Here is a 16,624-nt window from a genome sequence, read left to right as displayed (position 1 = left end):
GAAAACCCCAAAAGTTTTTTTTTTTTTTTTTTTTTTTTTTTTCTCTCTTTAAATTTATCAAGTACCCACTTATCTCACAAAGCTCAAATCTTTGGCAGAGCAAAGGCAATGTGTGCTTGGGCATCCTAGACGGAAGCAAAGTACATGACGGTTACACAACCATACTTGGAGGTATGCAATTAGAACAAAAGTAAAAAATAAATAAATCTGTTTTACTAGGACTCTTCTGTGTTTCCCTTTAATGTCAATGATATATTTGGCACCAAAAAGAGTAAACATGGCATATTTGATAATGATGTGGTATTTTCGTTTTGGCTCTAATGCACAATGCTCTTTTATATGCTATATCTACTTTTTATAACAATCATTAAGTTTTGAAAGTCATGAAAGTACATTTTTAATATTAAAATAATTTGAAAATGTCAATGTTATAGTAATTAAATTAAAAGGAAAACACATCAACCAATAACAATCAACGAAGAATGGCGTTACATTGGAGAGTGATTTTTCTACTCCAGTGCTAAAATTTGACATTGGCACACAAATTTAATATTGCATTAGGATGCTCTCAGAACTTGTTAGATCTGGCCTTTCTTTATGAAATGTCGTGTTTATTGGTTAAACTTTTTTTAGTGCTGCGTAGAAACCTTTTTCTTTTTTGCCCTCTCAACATGATTGCTGTATTTGTAAAACTAATGAATTTGTGGCCTGCAGATATATCATTGCGTGGGCATTTGGTGGTGTATGACAATGAAAACCAGAAAATTGGTTGGACCAACTCAGATTGTGTCAAACCACGACGATTTGATAGCCTTCCATTCTTCGAGTAATGTGGAAATTTAATATATATGATTCTTATTTGTACATACAAAACTTGCCTTTTGCTAAAAACTAACAGGATAAAGTATGCTCGTACATTTCCAGCCAAAAATGAAAAGAAAAATAAAATAAGAAAATATGCCCGTGTATATATATTAGTGCTTGAGATATAGTTTCCTTGTATTATTTCTGCCAAGTTCTAGTCATATTTATGGCTCGAATAATGTTTAAATACACCACCGATGTTAAGTATCACTACTACTAAAAAGTAATCTATATATTGTAAGACACAGCGTTGAGCATTATTCCTCATTATTATACCTGATTTTCCGATGTTTGAGTATCAAATAATTTAAGGAAAAAAAGATAAATACCATTTAAAGTGTATGAGTCCGGATTTTTATTCCTCACTCTTAATTAATATATTTTTTCGTCAAATAATTATATTAATTAAAAAAATATTAATCAAAAGTAAAAAATAAAAATCTAGACTAATGTGCTCTAAGAGAGCTAACCAATTTTCTCAATAATAATTTTCAAATACTGCACCACGCGGTGTAAAAAAAAAAAAAAAAAAAAAAAAGATCAGGCTTGAAGATGAGGTTAATGAAGTAACTTTCCAGTAGAAATTTTTAAATTGATTACGTGACAACACCTTTTCTAAAGAGGGGGAGGGGAAACTCGACTTTTCCCCAAAAGTAAATGCTAAACTGGACTACAAGCCACGTTCACGAGTGGAAATTGTTTTTGGTTGAATTTCTACAAATTTGTTGGGTCGCATATTGGTAAAGAAGAGGAGGCTCGCACAGTTTAATAGGCGACTCTCCAAAGTTTCAAAATACTCTGATTACAAAGCTCTAAAGCAGACAAATTTCCATACTTAGCTGTTGTATTTACTAGACTAAATCCATTATATTTTTCTCGAGAAAATTAAGATATATTCATTTCATGATTCAAATCATATTACTACGGTATTTTCTTTTATAAAAATTTAAATTTAACTTTTTTTATTATAATATTTTTCTCTCACATACACAACTCAAGTTATCACTCAAATTTCTTCAAAAAAAATAAAAATAAAAAGAATGGTCTTTCCACCGGTAACTAAATCCCTTTATTTTTACAATTTTCCTTGTGCTTTCAAAGGGAAGTTTTGATTTGACATTTTTCAAGGCAAAAACTTGCAAGAACAATTGCTGCTTCACCTTGAAACACGACCAACGCAGCGAGCCAGTGAGAGCAAGATGTTATATACAATATATATCAGATGTATTGGTCAATAATATTTGGGAGAGATCAAAATCATTCACAATCTTCTCAGGAGATTCTTAGAAAATTAAAATGATAAGTGCAAAAATAAGAAAAAGAACATAATACAAAAATAGAAAAGAAAGTGGCACGAAGAAATGCACACGAACGTATCAAAATGGTAACAATAGTTTTGACTGACCAAAAATTAAAATCTGCATAGCATGACATTACATACACCAGAACTTGTAGCTGAACTTCCCAACTGGTAGGACACAAGAGAAAATACATTCTAAAGAGGAAAAAAGGTAGAAAGAAAAAAAGGAATGATAAAATCCATCTAGCTAGACATCATCACCTGATCACTCGATTGTAGTGCCTGGTTGGCGAAAAATCTTACATCAACATCTGGATCCTCACTAAGCTCGACCAAGCAGGGTCGGATCGTCTTCTCCACAACCTACGTTGTTTCAATGACGTCATCAATCCCTCGTTAAAAACAAAGTTGAATCGTTCAAATTTGAAGGATAATTCTACAGTGCTAATTTGCAACGCAAATGGGATAGATTGTCATTTTAATGGAAATGCCCATGGCACACTAGAATACTAGATAGTATAACGGTGATTGGCTTGGTTCCAAGAAACAAGAAAAAATGAACATTTAAACTGTTTCTCTTGTCACTTCTCTTTTAAATCCGTCTCATAGAGTTTGTCTTCCAACATTAACCCAAATCAATTCGATATTACATTAGTTAGTTTCTCCGTCCTAAACATCAGCGTATTAAGTACCAAGTGATCCTATATGATATATAGTATTTCTTCACTAATACAACTTACTTTTCCGGCAGGAAGAAAAAAATTGTAACAAAAATGCCTCGGACAAAAAGACAAGTCACTTACAGATTGATCAACAATTGGAATAAGCGACTGCAACACCTTAGCCACATTAAACTTGATGTTGGGTACCCTGTGAGACACAATTCTTAGCCCCACTCACGTTAAATCAAACAAAAAAAACGACCAAGTCAGAGAACCCAAAGTCTTTACCTATCTTTAGATGCGGTAACAACCACGGGCAAAAGTTTTGAACAAGTAATCTCTGATCCAATTACCGGGGCAAGGAGAGAAACTGCGTGCAAAATGGTCATCCGATATAGGTAGTGTGGGTTGTTTATCATTTCCAACACCTATGAATAGATTGAAAATAAAAGGCAACCAATTAGATACAAACAGCATTTCTCACTGATACTGAGAAATAGAGCTACCAGGAACAGATGAGGGAGCGTCTCAAAAGAGTTTGTCCACAAAACCCGCACTTCTAAAAACTTTACAGGTTCGAAGAGCTTAATTTCATCATAGGCAGAGAAAGAATTGAACAAAAGACAAGATGATGACAATTTATAGAGTAAAAATTCCAACTAAAAGCATGATAGATGATTACAAAATAGTCGTTACATACATACATACATACATACATACATACATGCGTACATATATACGTATATTTATTTTTATTAATATATTATGAAAGAAGGCATACCTTAGAAAACCAGTCAACTAAAAGTGCAAGAGATATTATTTTGAAAAGCTGCTACTTAATATAATTTAATTGAGACTTGTCTACCAAACTACAACCACAGCATCAAAATCTTCTGCTGAATTTGAAGGTGTTACATCATTATATCAAAAACAGAGACCATTTATCGCAAATTTGATTCAGAAAAACCTGTGGGATTATGTGCTGCATTGCCCAATCTGGTCCAAATTCTTCCGCAAGACGCTTTACGTTATTAGCAGCAGCATCACGTATTGAGTAAACCTGCAATATCCACCAATATTTGTTACTAAGATGGACTATAAAAAGTAGTGTTATGCTTAGAATTTTCTAAAGCTAATGTTACAAAAATAAATAAATAGGAAATAACTAATTTAATTCCAGTGAGTACATAAGAAACAAGTTGACAGAAAATATATAAAAGAAAATTTTCACTATTCAGGAAATGCAAAGGTGGAAGTTTGGTTCCTCCTTTTTTTTTTTTTTTTTTTTTGCTTTTCTTATTTTTATTATTTGCTCCTCAGTTATTTTTTATTTGTATGCTTGGCTTTTATTTTTGTTTCTTCTCATTTTTTGACGTTTTTTTCACAATATATTCAATCCATTTCGCAAAATTATTTTCTCTTCTCTAATTTCCTAGTTAAAAATATTTTTTGCAAATATGTTCTTACTTAAATAATTTTCTTACAATCCTCTGTATATTTTAGATTACATGTCTGTGACTATTTTTTTTACTCACTAAAATCTTTTTCCTCGAATATGCCATAAACAAACTTTTTCTCCTTCTCATATGTACATCCTAATTAGTTTTTTATGTGATTTTTTTAAAATATGCTTTATATATATATTTTTTAAAAAAGCTCTACTGAAATTAATGATGCTCACATCACGGTCCTCTTATTTAGCATGACCTAATTCATAAATTATAATGCTATAATTCATAGCCCCAAGCTTCACAAACCTTGTCTTTTAACCACTGCATGCAAAGAGCACCAAGCTTATCATCAAAAAACCCTACACCCAACTGACTCGCCAACAAGGGTATATATTCTATGATCGCAAGCCGAACCCTCCAGTGTCTGTCCTCCGCAAGTTCAACAATCGCAGGCAAAAGAGACTGAGACAGTAGATCAATTCCAATCACCTGCATCAACAGATAAAAAATCGTTCAATTTCAAGGTTAAGTACAACTAATATCGGTAAGGTACAAGTTTTAGGAATAATTTAATGCATGAAACACAAAAAGGAAAATAATGAAATCAGATTGACAGGCAGGATGGCATTAAGCTGTGATAAAAGTCTTTCAAGCAGGTTAAAGAGATTAATGTTATGGAGGTTTGCAGCACAGATATTCAGCATTTTCAATTTCTACCCAAATAACTCATCAAAACAGTAAGTTCTAAATATACAAGCATTTTGTTCCTTGTTTCAGAACCGTTGAAAGAATCCAAACCATATATCAAAATAAGACTGACCAATTATATCTTGAATTGTACTAGCTCTGAAATCCTAGCTCCTACAAATGCTATCCTCCCAACTCCACTCCCAACAACCCCCACAACACATAAATATTAAATAAATAAGTAAAGAATAACAAGGACGACCAGCAGAATTGCAGGGTAAAAACAAACAAATGAAAAATATTTTTTGAAATTTTTAAGAAACCTGGTTGACTTGGTCAAGCTTGCTGATAATATTCAAGCGGACATCAGGGAACTCATCCTTCAGCAAAGAGAGAAAAATAGGAAGCAGTTGCTCGATGGTTGCATCCTGCAATCAACAAATAGAAATTAAATGATTTAGGGGTACAGACACGTCTACTTTCAGAGACAGAAAGAGAGATTCTTCTAATGGAGCAACTGCACTTGATTGCATTCATTTAGCAAATCATATCATATTGCTTTTAACGTGCTCGTACTAATCTTTGTAATTTAACTGATTCCATCCATGTGACACTTCCAGTACGTTACAACTATGTCATCCCAAAATGGAAACTTATACAAGAATAATGGCAAAACAAAGCAACTTTGTATAAACTATAAAGTATGGTATTACATTATGGAGATATAACCACACCAATTACTAAGAAGCCCTCGATGACAAAGATATTAAACACACCAACATAGCTAAGAATAAAACTTTTGAAATAGAGTAACAATAACAATAATGAGTGATTAGCTATACAAAGTTCGTACCTTTCCTAAAACTGGTGCCATACCCATTATAACTGAAGCCAACGCAGAACGAACATGTTGTGATGAATCTGTTGACAACTCCTAAAGCAAGCATCTTGATAGTTAAATACAATTTTCACAGGCAATATCGAAATAACAAAAAAAATGAACTGCACAATTCACAAAAAAAAAAAAAAGAAAGAAAAAAAGAAAAAGATAGAGAGAGAAAGAGTAAGATCCAAGCATTTGATTAGCATATACCTTCACACATGGTAGGATGTGCTGAATTGCAAGTTCTGGACTCAAAATCCGACAAAACTTCGTCACCTTCCCAGCAGCCGCTATTCGTACTTCAGCCTCATTATCACGAAGTAGCCGAACATAGGCAGGCACCAGATCCGACCTAAAATAAACAATTGTCTGTTATAACCCAAACATATATGCAAAAGCTTTCACATTGACTCGGTTCCTAAAGAAAACAAGAGAATCAAACACTTCCTGGATAAGGAAACAGGGAAGAAACAATTACAGAAAAGAAAATAGCGTTAAATTGTATGAGAATTTGCAGAACCACATCTAAGGGAATACCTGGTAGGTTCTGGACCAACAGCTTCACATAATTCATATAACTGATTAGCAACCATATAGCGAACACGCCAAGATTTATCCTAGTCAACAAAAAAAATAATAATGATGATAATGATAATAATAATAATAATAATAATAATAATAATAATAATAATAATAATAAACAAATCTAGTGTCATGATTTATTCAAAAAAACAAGTATTAATAAAAGGCAACTTTCATCCTTTTACTTTGTTTAAATTAATAGACAAGCCACGTGCACAAATAGAATACAATCATACATGATGTATATACATTACGCTTTTGAAACCACGACAAAAATTGCCACCTCAAATATGCATATCACATCTTTCCCTTTTTCCCCCCTTTTTCTACTGTTGGTTTTTCAAGGACTTAGGAACGGAAAACTAATCTTGTAGATCATATAAGAGGGGCCAATCAGCAATCTTTCCAGACAATGCCTTGAAAATTTATCCCAAACATCCTAGTTGTGAGGAATATCAAAATGATTTATTGGTTTCATAAGAGACTTAAATATATGACATAGCATGACATACAAGTTACTGGGACTTTTGAAGCTCAAGAAACTATAATTTACATAGCATGAAGTGAATTCCATCAGTTTGAAATAACCAACTTGCATAATGACCATTGCAAAATATACTTATTACTTATTACTTATCACACATATCACCTACCACTACAAATTTAGGAAGAAATCAATAAAGCGAAGGAGACAAAGAATAATAAAATATATAAGAACTAAATATGAATTACTCTACTATTATTACAGTATCGGTACAACTACCTTGAAGATTAACAGGTAATAAGGATCATCTCACCATAAAAGAAAATGCATCTATACCTGTGAAAAATTAACTATGACAGGGAGAATATGAGCTACGCAATCTTGGGGTTCCAACAACTTCCCAAGAGCTGCACAACCCTCAACAGCTAATAACCGAACAGAATGGGAAAGGGGGTGACCAGCATATAATTTAACTATTAAATCGTTATGGAAACAACATTTGAATATAATTCAAACATGATATATTACAATATTTAAAATCAAAAACTCAAAAAGAAAACTATATACTAGATGATTTGAAATAATAAATAAATAAAAATAAAACTAAAAGAGAGTAACTATACCATCTTGTGTCAAGTCCTCAAATATGGACATGATGTCAATTTTCAAAAAGGCAGCTTCAACAGTCGCAGCAAATTTTCCTAGATTAGTTGCAGCTGATCTTCTAACCATTGGCATATCATCTTGGCAGAGCTGACTGTATACTGTCCTCAGTTCAGTTTTTAGAGTCTCTGAGGCACTTGGGTAGGCAATATGAAACAAACCACATGAGGAAACTCGAGCTGTAAACCACTCCCCAGCAGCCAGTCTCTGTACATTGCAGATTTGGGTGCTCAGAAAGATTCAAGACAATCATACTACTGATATTGAGGCATAATGATATCACATATCATAATTCAAGGCATAGGCAATCAGTTACTATCATAAGACAAGATAAACAATGTGGACATGGTTGTACCATGCTTCTTCAAAGATGAGCGATATGTATTAGAAGGACTGATTTTCCAATTAACTGCTATGGAGGTTTTGCTTATTTACTAGACAAGACAGCCTACATTGGACTCATGTTGTGGTATTCAGATATGAGATAACCACTACGTAAAATAGAACTGTATCAGAAATTGACTACTTATTGCTAATATACATTGTTTGCTACTTTGACCCAACAACTTTTCACAATGATGAAGCGCAAATGTATGAGTGAATATTAACAATCAATAAATAAGAAAAACAATAATACTGCTTGTGCCCCAAAATGACATTAGCATATATAAAGATCAAAGGTTGGCTGAATGTCATATATTTGCTAAGGATATATTAGTACTCCATGTTTTAAACTACCACTTGTTTTATTTTTTGGACAGCATAGTTGTACTTCAGATCTATATGTTTAGTATTTCACCTAGGGCTAAAATAACTTAAATGTTTCGTATTCGCTGCAATCAATCACAAACATTTCACATTTGAACATTTTACCAAAAAATGAAACAAAGAAAAAAGCAAAACCCAAAAGCAAATAAACAAATAAATAAATAAAAATGTACTGACCTTGACCATAGGAATAAAGTATTCAACCAAGTCCTTTTCCCTCATCTGGGAACCAATCCTACACAAGGACTCCACAGCTTTGTCCCTCACACAAGTTTCCTCCACACTGCAGAGAGTCTCCAGAGGAGGGAGCAGAACATTGGCGTGCTCTACACCTCCAACATAGGTGATAAAAACCCCCAATTCTTCGGCCATTGCGAGAAGCACTTCGTCGTCGTCGTCATTGTTCTCGCTGAGAAAAGGGATCAATTCCTTCCTCGTCCTCTCCTCTCCGAGCGCCCGAGCGATCGTCGAGAGTCGCCGGATCGAGTTCAATCGGAGCTGAATATCCTCATTCTTCAGCTCATCAATTAAGATCGCAATTGGGTATAAAGGCTCATCCACCATAGCCATCTTTTGCAACAAGATCCTTACACCTATAAAATTAAATTAAAAAATTAAACAAAATTGTAATTCAATCCTTAAATAATAAGAACTAAAAACTCAAAGCCAAACTCCAAATTCAAAACTAATGCAGTTTCGTTAGATTCTTCCTGAGTTTCACTTGAACTAATTCCTTAACTGGATCAAAATGAAAACAAAGATTATGACAAAATAGAGAAGCGAGAAATTGAATAAGGCTACAGTTGGAAAAAAAAAGTAAGCTCTTCCAATCCACAAATTAATTGAAATTAATTGGGAGTTATGCAGATGAAGGGAAACCCTAGAAAAGAGGATCGAGTTTTCGAAACACAAAAGCAAAAATTTTCACTGAAAAAGGTAATGAAAAGTGTAAAACTTAACGAAAGAAATCGCAGGAAAACCTGAAGAAGCAAGAAGGTGTAATAGATTTTGGTACCGCTTGAGAATGGGTTTGTAAAGCTCGATCTGAGAGGGATGTTTGAAGAGAAGAGAGAGAAAGAGATCTTGAGGAGGGGAGAGAAGTAGAGAGGTCTGTTCTTTTTTCTTTTTCTTTTTTTTTTCTATTTTTCTATTTCCCTTCAAAATCGAGGATTTTCTTTTCTTTTTTGACCAAACGCTCTAGAAAACGGAAATTTCAAAACAGGCTTGCGCCATTTGATTAGACGGTAATTGCTCTACAGAACGGTCTTTTGTTTGCTCCCGGCCCAGTTTGGTCTAGCCCAATATTATACAACATAGTCTGTCAAAATTATGAGAAATAACCTGTCAGATTATGAGAAATAACTTATCAGATTATAGATCATAATATGAGATCAGTAACGGCTGGTGTAATCTGTCATACTATAGATTATAGTCTGGCAGACTATAGCTGACGCATGGCCGGCGTCGGCGAGCAAAGACCCAGCAGCATCTTGTAAATTACTAATGGATCATTGAGGGTATTTTTAGTAATCTATTTAATTGCCCTTTGACTAGTTCTAATCTAAAATAGGGAGTGCACCAAACTATTCAAACCAACTAAATCAAACCAAACCAATTAAGGATCGATTAGGTTTGGTTTAAATTTAAAAAAAAAACCAATTAAGGGCACGTTTGGCATTCTTTTAGATACTGCTTTTAGCTTTTTTCAGAAGCTACAGCAGGTCAGGATATTTGGCAAAACCTGCTTTTGTCTAGCAGCTTCTATCAACTGCTGCCTAACAGTATAATTTAATAAGCAGGCCAGGGATTACTTTTTCACAGTAGCTTCTGCTGTCATTGTCCAAATTTACTAAAATGTCCCTAATAATAAAACATAATTCTCAATAACTCATTTTATTTCTTACAAATCAAATTAAAAGATATATTTTATTTGAAATGTTTATTTAAAAATTAAAAACCTTTAATAATTATTTTATGCTAAATTTTAATAATATATTTTTATTATAATTTTGCAAGTTTGAAAAATAATTTTCCTTTAGTTCTTTATTTTTTTGATTTTTTTATAAATATAATTTATTTCGTTGAATAAAACCAATTTCTTTTTAGAGATATTTTAATTAATAAAATGAAAATTATATGTTCTTAGTATTTTGGTGTATAAATATTATCAATATTGACTATAAAAATAGAAACAAAATTAATTATAAGTAGGATAAATTTCATTTTTGTACCCTGTTATATCAAAATATAAGTTTGGTGCCCTCTGTTTTTAATAATTTCATGTCGATAACTCGACCTTTTAGAAAATCTTATTTTGATACTTCGGGGTAGTTTTTTCGGATACAAAAAGACAAAATTGTCCTTATCATTAAATATAAAAAAACTTTTTAAAAAATCTTAGACTTGTAACTAAATACCTAAACTTCATTCTGCCCTAAACATAAAACAAAAATCTTGATTGCAGGTTTAAGATTTTTTTTTAAAAAGCCTTTTTATATATTTAATAATAAGGACAATTTTGTCTTTTCATATCCCTAAAAACTGTCATGAGGTACTAAAAGATGATTTTCTAAAAGGTCAAGGTACTAACATGAAATTATTAAAAACAAAGGGTACCAAACTCATATTTCAATATAACAAAGGGTACCAAAATGAAATTTTTCCTTATAAGTATGTGTGTTAAATTATGTCTATTTTAGTTATTATACATCTTCATAGTAATTTTGTATATAATTTACCAAATACCTAAATTTCTGTTTCTGGTATTCACAGCAATTTTGAAAAAAAGTTTACCAAACACTTAAATGTTTATAGTCACAACAACTTCTGACTAACAGCACAACAAGCACAACAATACCAAACTGACCCTAAATTAATTTGGTTAGTGGTTTTACCCCTAAAAATCCAAACCAATTTCTATCTATATAGTTTTCCTAAAATTATATATATTTTATATATCTATAACTTATTTATATTTAAAAAACTCTTTTATTCTGGAATTAAATAATCATAATCCTAGAAGATTTTATTATAACATATATCTATAACAGCACAACATAGTTTTGCTTGAAGACGATTTCACTTTGGATCAGAATTCTTTAACCTCTATCTGTCTCACTCCCTCAAATCCGATCTCTCTCTGTTCCATCCTTCTGCTGGGTAAACACATCTCCTTTCCTTTACGCCTTACATCTCAAATGTCTTTAATATGTCATTCGTATTAACTTAATGAACTTAACGAGAATGAAGAATCTTAGGATAACTGCAAATTTTGCTAAAAGTGTTAATGTCTATATCTTAAATGGTTGTCTTTTTCTTTCCTGATTAGCATTGCTTCCTCTTAGGCATTTAGTGACGTGTTTTTGGGTCTTCTTACCTTTATGAAAAGGAGGGAGCTTCTTGTTACTCTGTTTAAACTATGTGATAGTGGGAAATCAGTAGTACAACTTCACTCCCAAGCTTTCAAAGCTGGCCTTGCCCATGATAGTTTCTTTGCCACGAAACTCATTGCTTTATATGCAAAGCATGCATTACTTGGCGATGCCCGTAAACTGTTCGGCGAAACGCCGCACAGAACTGTTTATCTCTGGAACGCTACCCTCAGGAGCTACTGTAGAGATATGCAATGGGAAGAGACCTTGTACCTCTTTCGGGACATGATATCTAATGGGAGAGATCATGATGAGAAGCCTGATAATTTCACAGCATCCATTGCACTTAAGGCGTGTGCGGGGTTAAGGGCGCTAAAATATGGCAAAATGGTTCATGGGTTTATAAAGAAACATGACAAGGTTGGACAAGACATGTACGTGGGTTCTGCTTTGGTCGAATTCTACGCGAAATGTGGAGTAATGGATGATGCTTTACAAGTGTTCAAGGAATTTCCTCATCCCGATATTGTTCTATGGACTTCAATGGTTACTGGGTACGAGCAAAATGGTAATCCCGAAGAAGCACTAAGATTTTTCTCGCAAATGGTTATGGTGGAATGTTTAAACCCTGAAAGAGTGACTCTTGTCAGTGTTGTTTCTGCTTGTTCGCAGTTGCCAAATTTAAAGCTTGGCAGTTGCATACATGGTTTTGGTATTAGGAGGGGCTTTGATAGTGATATATCTTTGGTAAATTCGCTTTTGAATCTATATGCAAAAACAGGTTCCATAAGATATGCTGCTAACTTGTTCAGAAAAATGCCAAAACGAGATGTGATATCATGGAGCTCAATGATTGCTTGTTATGCTCTTAATGGTGCTGCTGTCGAAGCATTAGATCTTTTCAATGAGATGATTAATGGGACGATTGAACCCAATTCAGTAACTGTAATTAATGCATTGCAAGCTTGTGCTTTTAGCTGCAACATAGAAGAGGGTCGAAAGATCCATAAGTTTGCTGCTAGGAAAGGTTTTGAATTGGATGTCTCGGTCTCTACAGCTCTAATTGATATGTATATGAAGTGCTTTGCCCCTGATCAAGGGTTGGATCTGTTTGAAAGAATGCCCAAAAACGATGCGGTTTCTTTTGCTGCATTGTTAAGTGGGTACGCCCATAATGGAATGGCATGCCAATCTATGGGAGTCTTCCGTCAGATGCTACTAGAAGGTATTATACCCGATGCGGTTGCCATGGTGAAGATTCTTGCAGCTTGTGCACAGTTGGGGATTCTTCGCCATGCTCTGTGCCTTCATGGTTATGTGAAGAAAATGGGCTTTAACAGCAACGCCTTTGTTGGAGCTTCACTCATAGAGTTGTACTCAAAATGTGGTAACCTAGATAATGCTATTCAAATATTTCAAGGGATTGTGAACAAAGATGTGTTTATCTGGAGTGCAATGATTGCAGCTTATGCAACCCATGGGCGTGGGGTTGAAGCTGTAGATATTTTTGATCAAATGGTGAAGAATTCAGCCGTTAGGCCAAACAAGGTGACATTTGTTTCTCTTTTATCTGCTTGTAGCCATTCAGGTTTGGTTGAACAAGGGATGGAAATATTCAATATAATGATGCATAAATACCAATTGATGCCCAATTCTGAGCATTATGGGATAATTGTTGATCTTCTTGGTCGAGCTGGAGAGTTGGACAAGGCCATGGAAATCGTTAATAAAATGTCATTTCCAGCCGAGCCATATGTTTGGGGAGCCTTGCTTGGTGCATGTCGAATACATCACAATATCAAGCTGGGAGAGGTTGCAGCAAAGAATCTTTTCAAGTTAGATTATACTCATGCGGGGTATTACATATTGTTATCAAATATCTATGCTGTGGATGAGAAATGGGAAAGTGTAGCAGAACTTAGAACACTTATTAAGGAGAAGAAGCTGAAGAAGACGATTGGGAAAAGTATGGTTGAAGCAGGAAGTGTAATTTATAGCTTTGTTTCCGGAGATAGATTTCACCCAAACTTTGAGCAGATTTATGAATTGCTGAGAAGGCTGGAGGTGAAGATGAGAGAGGAATCTTACATTCATCATTTAGAACTTTTGCAACATGACACGGTGCTATTATAGTTTGAATGAGGTTGTACATGCTCATGAAATGCGGTATAAGATTAAGGATATGGTACTGAAATCACAACCACGAATCTGATCAGATAAGTCGAACTGTAATATTTGAGGAAAAAAAAAAGGGAAGGAAAGGAAAACAAAATCATGTGTCCTTATTCTTTTTTCAATGGCCTCCATAGTATTGTATGTTTGTGCTGAAGAGAAAGCCTTCAAAACGACTGAGGTAAACAATAGCACACGACTTAGTAATTCAACATTTCCTGGTGAACTTCCATAAAGCAAACCAAAATTAAAAAAAGAAAAGAAAAAATTCCTGATCAACCAGCCAAGCGGGAAGGATACCTTGTCTCATTTAGTGCCATTGATGATCTAAATGTTAAACTGTGATGTTTACCTTTCACCCAAAAAAAAAAAATGTAGCTTTCTGTTTTCTCACTCTTTAGTTAAGGTAGTTGTACAGGATCTGTCTATGATAAGACAAGAACTTCATATGTTTTTAAATATGCGTTTTTCATTGATGCTAATGGTTTTCATGTAGAACATGATTTCTAATACAACTGTTTCGTACGTTTCACAGGACATGAGCTTACTGCGTCAAATAGTCCCATCTCTAATCTCCAAATCCTTGAAATCTCCTTGGCAACTATGTTGTTTCTATCCTCATTCAGGGCTATCTCACTTGATTCATACACTAACAAAACCAACAGCTGCAAATAATGTTGTCAAAGCCATATGCAATGCGTTCAGAAGCAGATGGACTTGGGACACCCTCTCTAGGGACTTCCATCACATCAAGTTCAATGAACAACTCGTCGAGAAAATACTCTTGGAATTGAAGCAACCTATTGACGCAAAATGGGCTCTACGTTTCTTCCACTGGGCAGCAACAGAGTAAATTTCGAACATTGCCTTCGGTCTTACTGCTTAGCCATTCACATCTTGGTTCAAGCTCGGCTGAACTTGGACGCTAGAGCTTTGATCGAAACGGTTTTGAAGAAAAATGCTGGGGATTCTTCCAAGTTCTTGGTGGTTGATTCACTGCTAAGTTGTTATTCAGAAGAACATGGGTTTTCGTTGAACCTGGTGAGTCTCAACACTTTCATACACGTTGTTGAGAAATCTGGTGAGAACACTATGGTTTGGAGGATTTATGAGCATATGATTTGGAGGAGAATTTACCCAAATCAATTGACAGTTAGAACATTGATTAGCTCTGTGTAAAGAAGGGAAGTTGCTAAACTATGTTGAAATATTGGATAGGATTCATGGAAGAAGATGCTCTCCTTCTGTGATTGTGAACACCAGTTTGGTTTTCAAGATTTTAGAGGAAGGGAGAGTTGAGGAAGGTGTTGTGTTGTTGAAAAGAGTGTTGCAAAGGAATATGTTGTTTGACACAATTGCTTACTCTTTGATTGTTTATGCTAAACTAAAGCTTGGAAATATAGTTTCTGCACGGGATATGTACGAGGGAAATGCTCAAAAGAGGCTTTCGAGCGAACCCTTTTGTTTATACATTGTTTATAGGAGCATACTGCAAAGAGGGAAGAATCGACGAAGCGCATTGCATGATGAAAGATATGGAAGACATGGGATTGAAACCATGTGAGGAGACTTACAACTCTCTTGTTGAGTGTTATGCCAAAGCCGGAAGATTGGAAGGAAGCTTAAGGAATTGTGAGGTAATGATGGAGAAGGGCTTCGTTCCTAGTTGTGCAGCTTTCAATGAGATGGTTCACAAGCTTTGTGAGAATGGAGAAGCGGAAAAAGCAAATGCGATGCTAACTCGATTGTTAGAGAAAGGGTTCTCACCGAATGAGATCGCATATGCTAGTCGCATTGTTGGCTATGAGATGAAAGGCGATGTGGAAGAAGTTCTTAAGCTCTTTTATGAAATGGTGAGCAAGTCAATATCTCCTGGATCATCGGTTTGTACAACGTTGATTAGGAGCCTCTGTCGATCTGGAAAATTGGAGGAAGCAGAGAAGTATCTTAGAATTATGAAAGATCGTTCGCCAGCAAGCAGTAAACGAATGTTTGTATGAGAGTTTGATTGCTAGCTACACTCATAAGGGTGACATGAAAAGGGCACTTAAGACTTCAAAATGAACTTGTTCTTGAAGGTTCAAGGCCTAATAGCAATGTTGGTGTAGATGACATGAAGTAAAACTGTAGCTTTTCTGTGCAAGTTATAAATTGCGTAGCCTTCTTTTTTGCCTCGGCAATGGGCTCCAATTTCAGATTATTTCTTATATTCCCATACATGTTACATCTGGGATATCTGAAAACCTGATATTTACCAATTGCTAGCATCTTGCAGAAGTCCTTCATTGTGACTTGCACAACGTTAAAAGACTTTCTATTTGTTGTCATGTATATTTTCAAGTGCTTTTTTGGTTGGTCCTTAATTACAAAAAGTTTGAAGTTGATGGGGTCAATTGTTAAGAAAAAAAGAATATGAACCAAATTACCAAATTTGAAAAATTAAGAAAGTGAACGTACAAAAAAACCCTAAAGAAAAGGAAAAGTGCAAAACTAATCTTTTATAATAGTCACCTTTCTATTATTGACTCTCTTAATTATAATTGTCTCTATTAAAATAGACCCACTTAAACAACTTAAACAAAATAGCAATACTGAACAAAATGGGCAATAATGATTTCTTATTGAATTTTAAGCTTAATCATAGAAAAATTTCAAAGGACATTACGCTTTAAAAATTAAGCATCCGGGTATACAAAAATGGGAGAATGAAGAAAATAGTTTGGTTCATAGTAAATCA

The 16,624-nt window shown here is 34.2% G+C and overlaps 4 protein-coding genes across 5 annotated transcripts in view; 3 read left to right on the top strand and 1 right to left on the bottom strand.

The window, feature by feature from the left end:
• The window catches only part of LOC21402903 (aspartyl protease APCB1), a 5,290-nt gene extending 4,144 nt beyond the window's left edge, over window positions 1-1,146 (top strand). Inside the window, exons 8-9 of the mRNA XM_024164499.1 lie at window positions 99-171; window positions 715-1,146. Of these exons, the coding sequence (XP_024020267.1) occupies window positions 99-171; window positions 715-830 (189 nt within the window). The 3' untranslated portion in view covers window positions 831-1,146. The remainder of the gene's footprint in view (window positions 1-98; window positions 172-714) is intronic.
• Window positions 1,147-2,121: 975 nt separating this feature from the next.
• On the bottom strand, window positions 2,122-9,569 carry LOC21402902 (serine/threonine-protein phosphatase 2A 65 kDa regulatory subunit A beta isoform). The gene is made up of 13 exons (XM_024164492.1): window positions 9,325-9,569; window positions 8,522-8,937; window positions 7,531-7,783; window positions 7,250-7,356; window positions 6,385-6,464; window positions 6,058-6,199; window positions 5,818-5,898; window positions 5,288-5,392; window positions 4,584-4,766; window positions 3,794-3,886; window positions 3,115-3,254; window positions 2,968-3,034; window positions 2,122-2,527 (listed from the first exon to the last, which is right to left on the bottom strand). The coding sequence occupies exons 2-13, from the start codon at window positions 8,912-8,914 to the stop codon at window positions 2,408-2,410; spliced, it is 1,764 nt and encodes a 587-aa protein (XP_024020260.1). The 5' UTR covers window positions 8,915-8,937; window positions 9,325-9,569; the 3' UTR covers window positions 2,122-2,407.
• Window positions 9,570-11,435: 1,866 nt separating this feature from the next.
• LOC21402901 (putative pentatricopeptide repeat-containing protein At3g01580) lies at window positions 11,436-14,464 on the top strand. 2 transcript variants are annotated; one of them, XR_002902079.1, is made up of 2 exons: window positions 11,436-11,503; window positions 14,423-14,464. XR_002902079.1 is itself a non-coding variant. In XM_010096474.2 (2 exons), the coding sequence occupies exon 1, from the start codon at window positions 11,725-11,727 to the stop codon at window positions 13,846-13,848; it is 2,124 nt and encodes a 707-aa protein (XP_010094776.1). In that variant the 3' UTR covers window positions 13,849-13,858; window positions 14,423-14,439. The 2 variants fall into 2 exon arrangements, 1 of the variants encoding a protein (XP_010094776.1); XM_010096474.2 differs by lacking the exon at window positions 11,436-11,503 and adding an exon at window positions 11,725-13,858 and having other exon boundaries at window positions 14,423-14,439.
• An 801-nt stretch (window positions 14,465-15,265) lies between these two features.
• LOC21402900 (pentatricopeptide repeat-containing protein At1g66345, mitochondrial) lies at window positions 15,266-15,926 on the top strand. Its single transcript, XM_024164524.1, has one exon. It carries the CDS (start codon window positions 15,318-15,320, stop codon window positions 15,885-15,887), a length of 570 nt encoding a protein of 189 aa, XP_024020292.1. The 5' UTR covers window positions 15,266-15,317; the 3' UTR covers window positions 15,888-15,926.
• The last annotated feature ends 698 nt before the right edge of the window (window positions 15,927-16,624 follow it).

The sequence above is a fragment of the Morus notabilis genome, unplaced genomic scaffold (assembly GCF_000414095.1).
Source record: "Morus notabilis unplaced genomic scaffold, ASM41409v2 Scaffold2035, whole genome shotgun sequence".
NCBI lineage: Eukaryota > Viridiplantae > Streptophyta > Magnoliopsida > Rosales > Moraceae > Morus > Morus notabilis.
This window is presented reverse-complemented; position numbering and strand designations above follow the sequence as displayed.

Bases quoted from the DNA above. Each gene is read 5' to 3' on its own strand.
- LOC21402902 (XM_024164492.1), bottom strand. From the start codon at position 8,914: ATGGCTATGGTGGATGAGCCTTTATACCCAATTGCGATCTTAATTGAT. The intron at 5,899-6,057 runs GTATATGCTAAT...TGCTTGCTTTAG, and splicing joins ACATCCTACCATGTGTGAAG to GAGTTGTCAACAGATTCATC. The intron at 4,767-5,287 runs GTTTCTTAAAAA...CTGTTGATGCAG, and splicing joins AGCTTGACCAAGTCAACCAG to GTGATTGGAATTGATCTACT.
- LOC21402901 (XM_010096474.2), top strand. From the start codon at position 11,725: ATGAAAAGGAGGGAGCTTCTTGTTACTCTGTTTAAACTATGTGATAGT.
- LOC21402900 (XM_024164524.1), top strand. From the start codon at position 15,318: ATGCTCAAAAGAGGCTTTCGAGCGAACCCTTTTGTTTATACATTGTTT.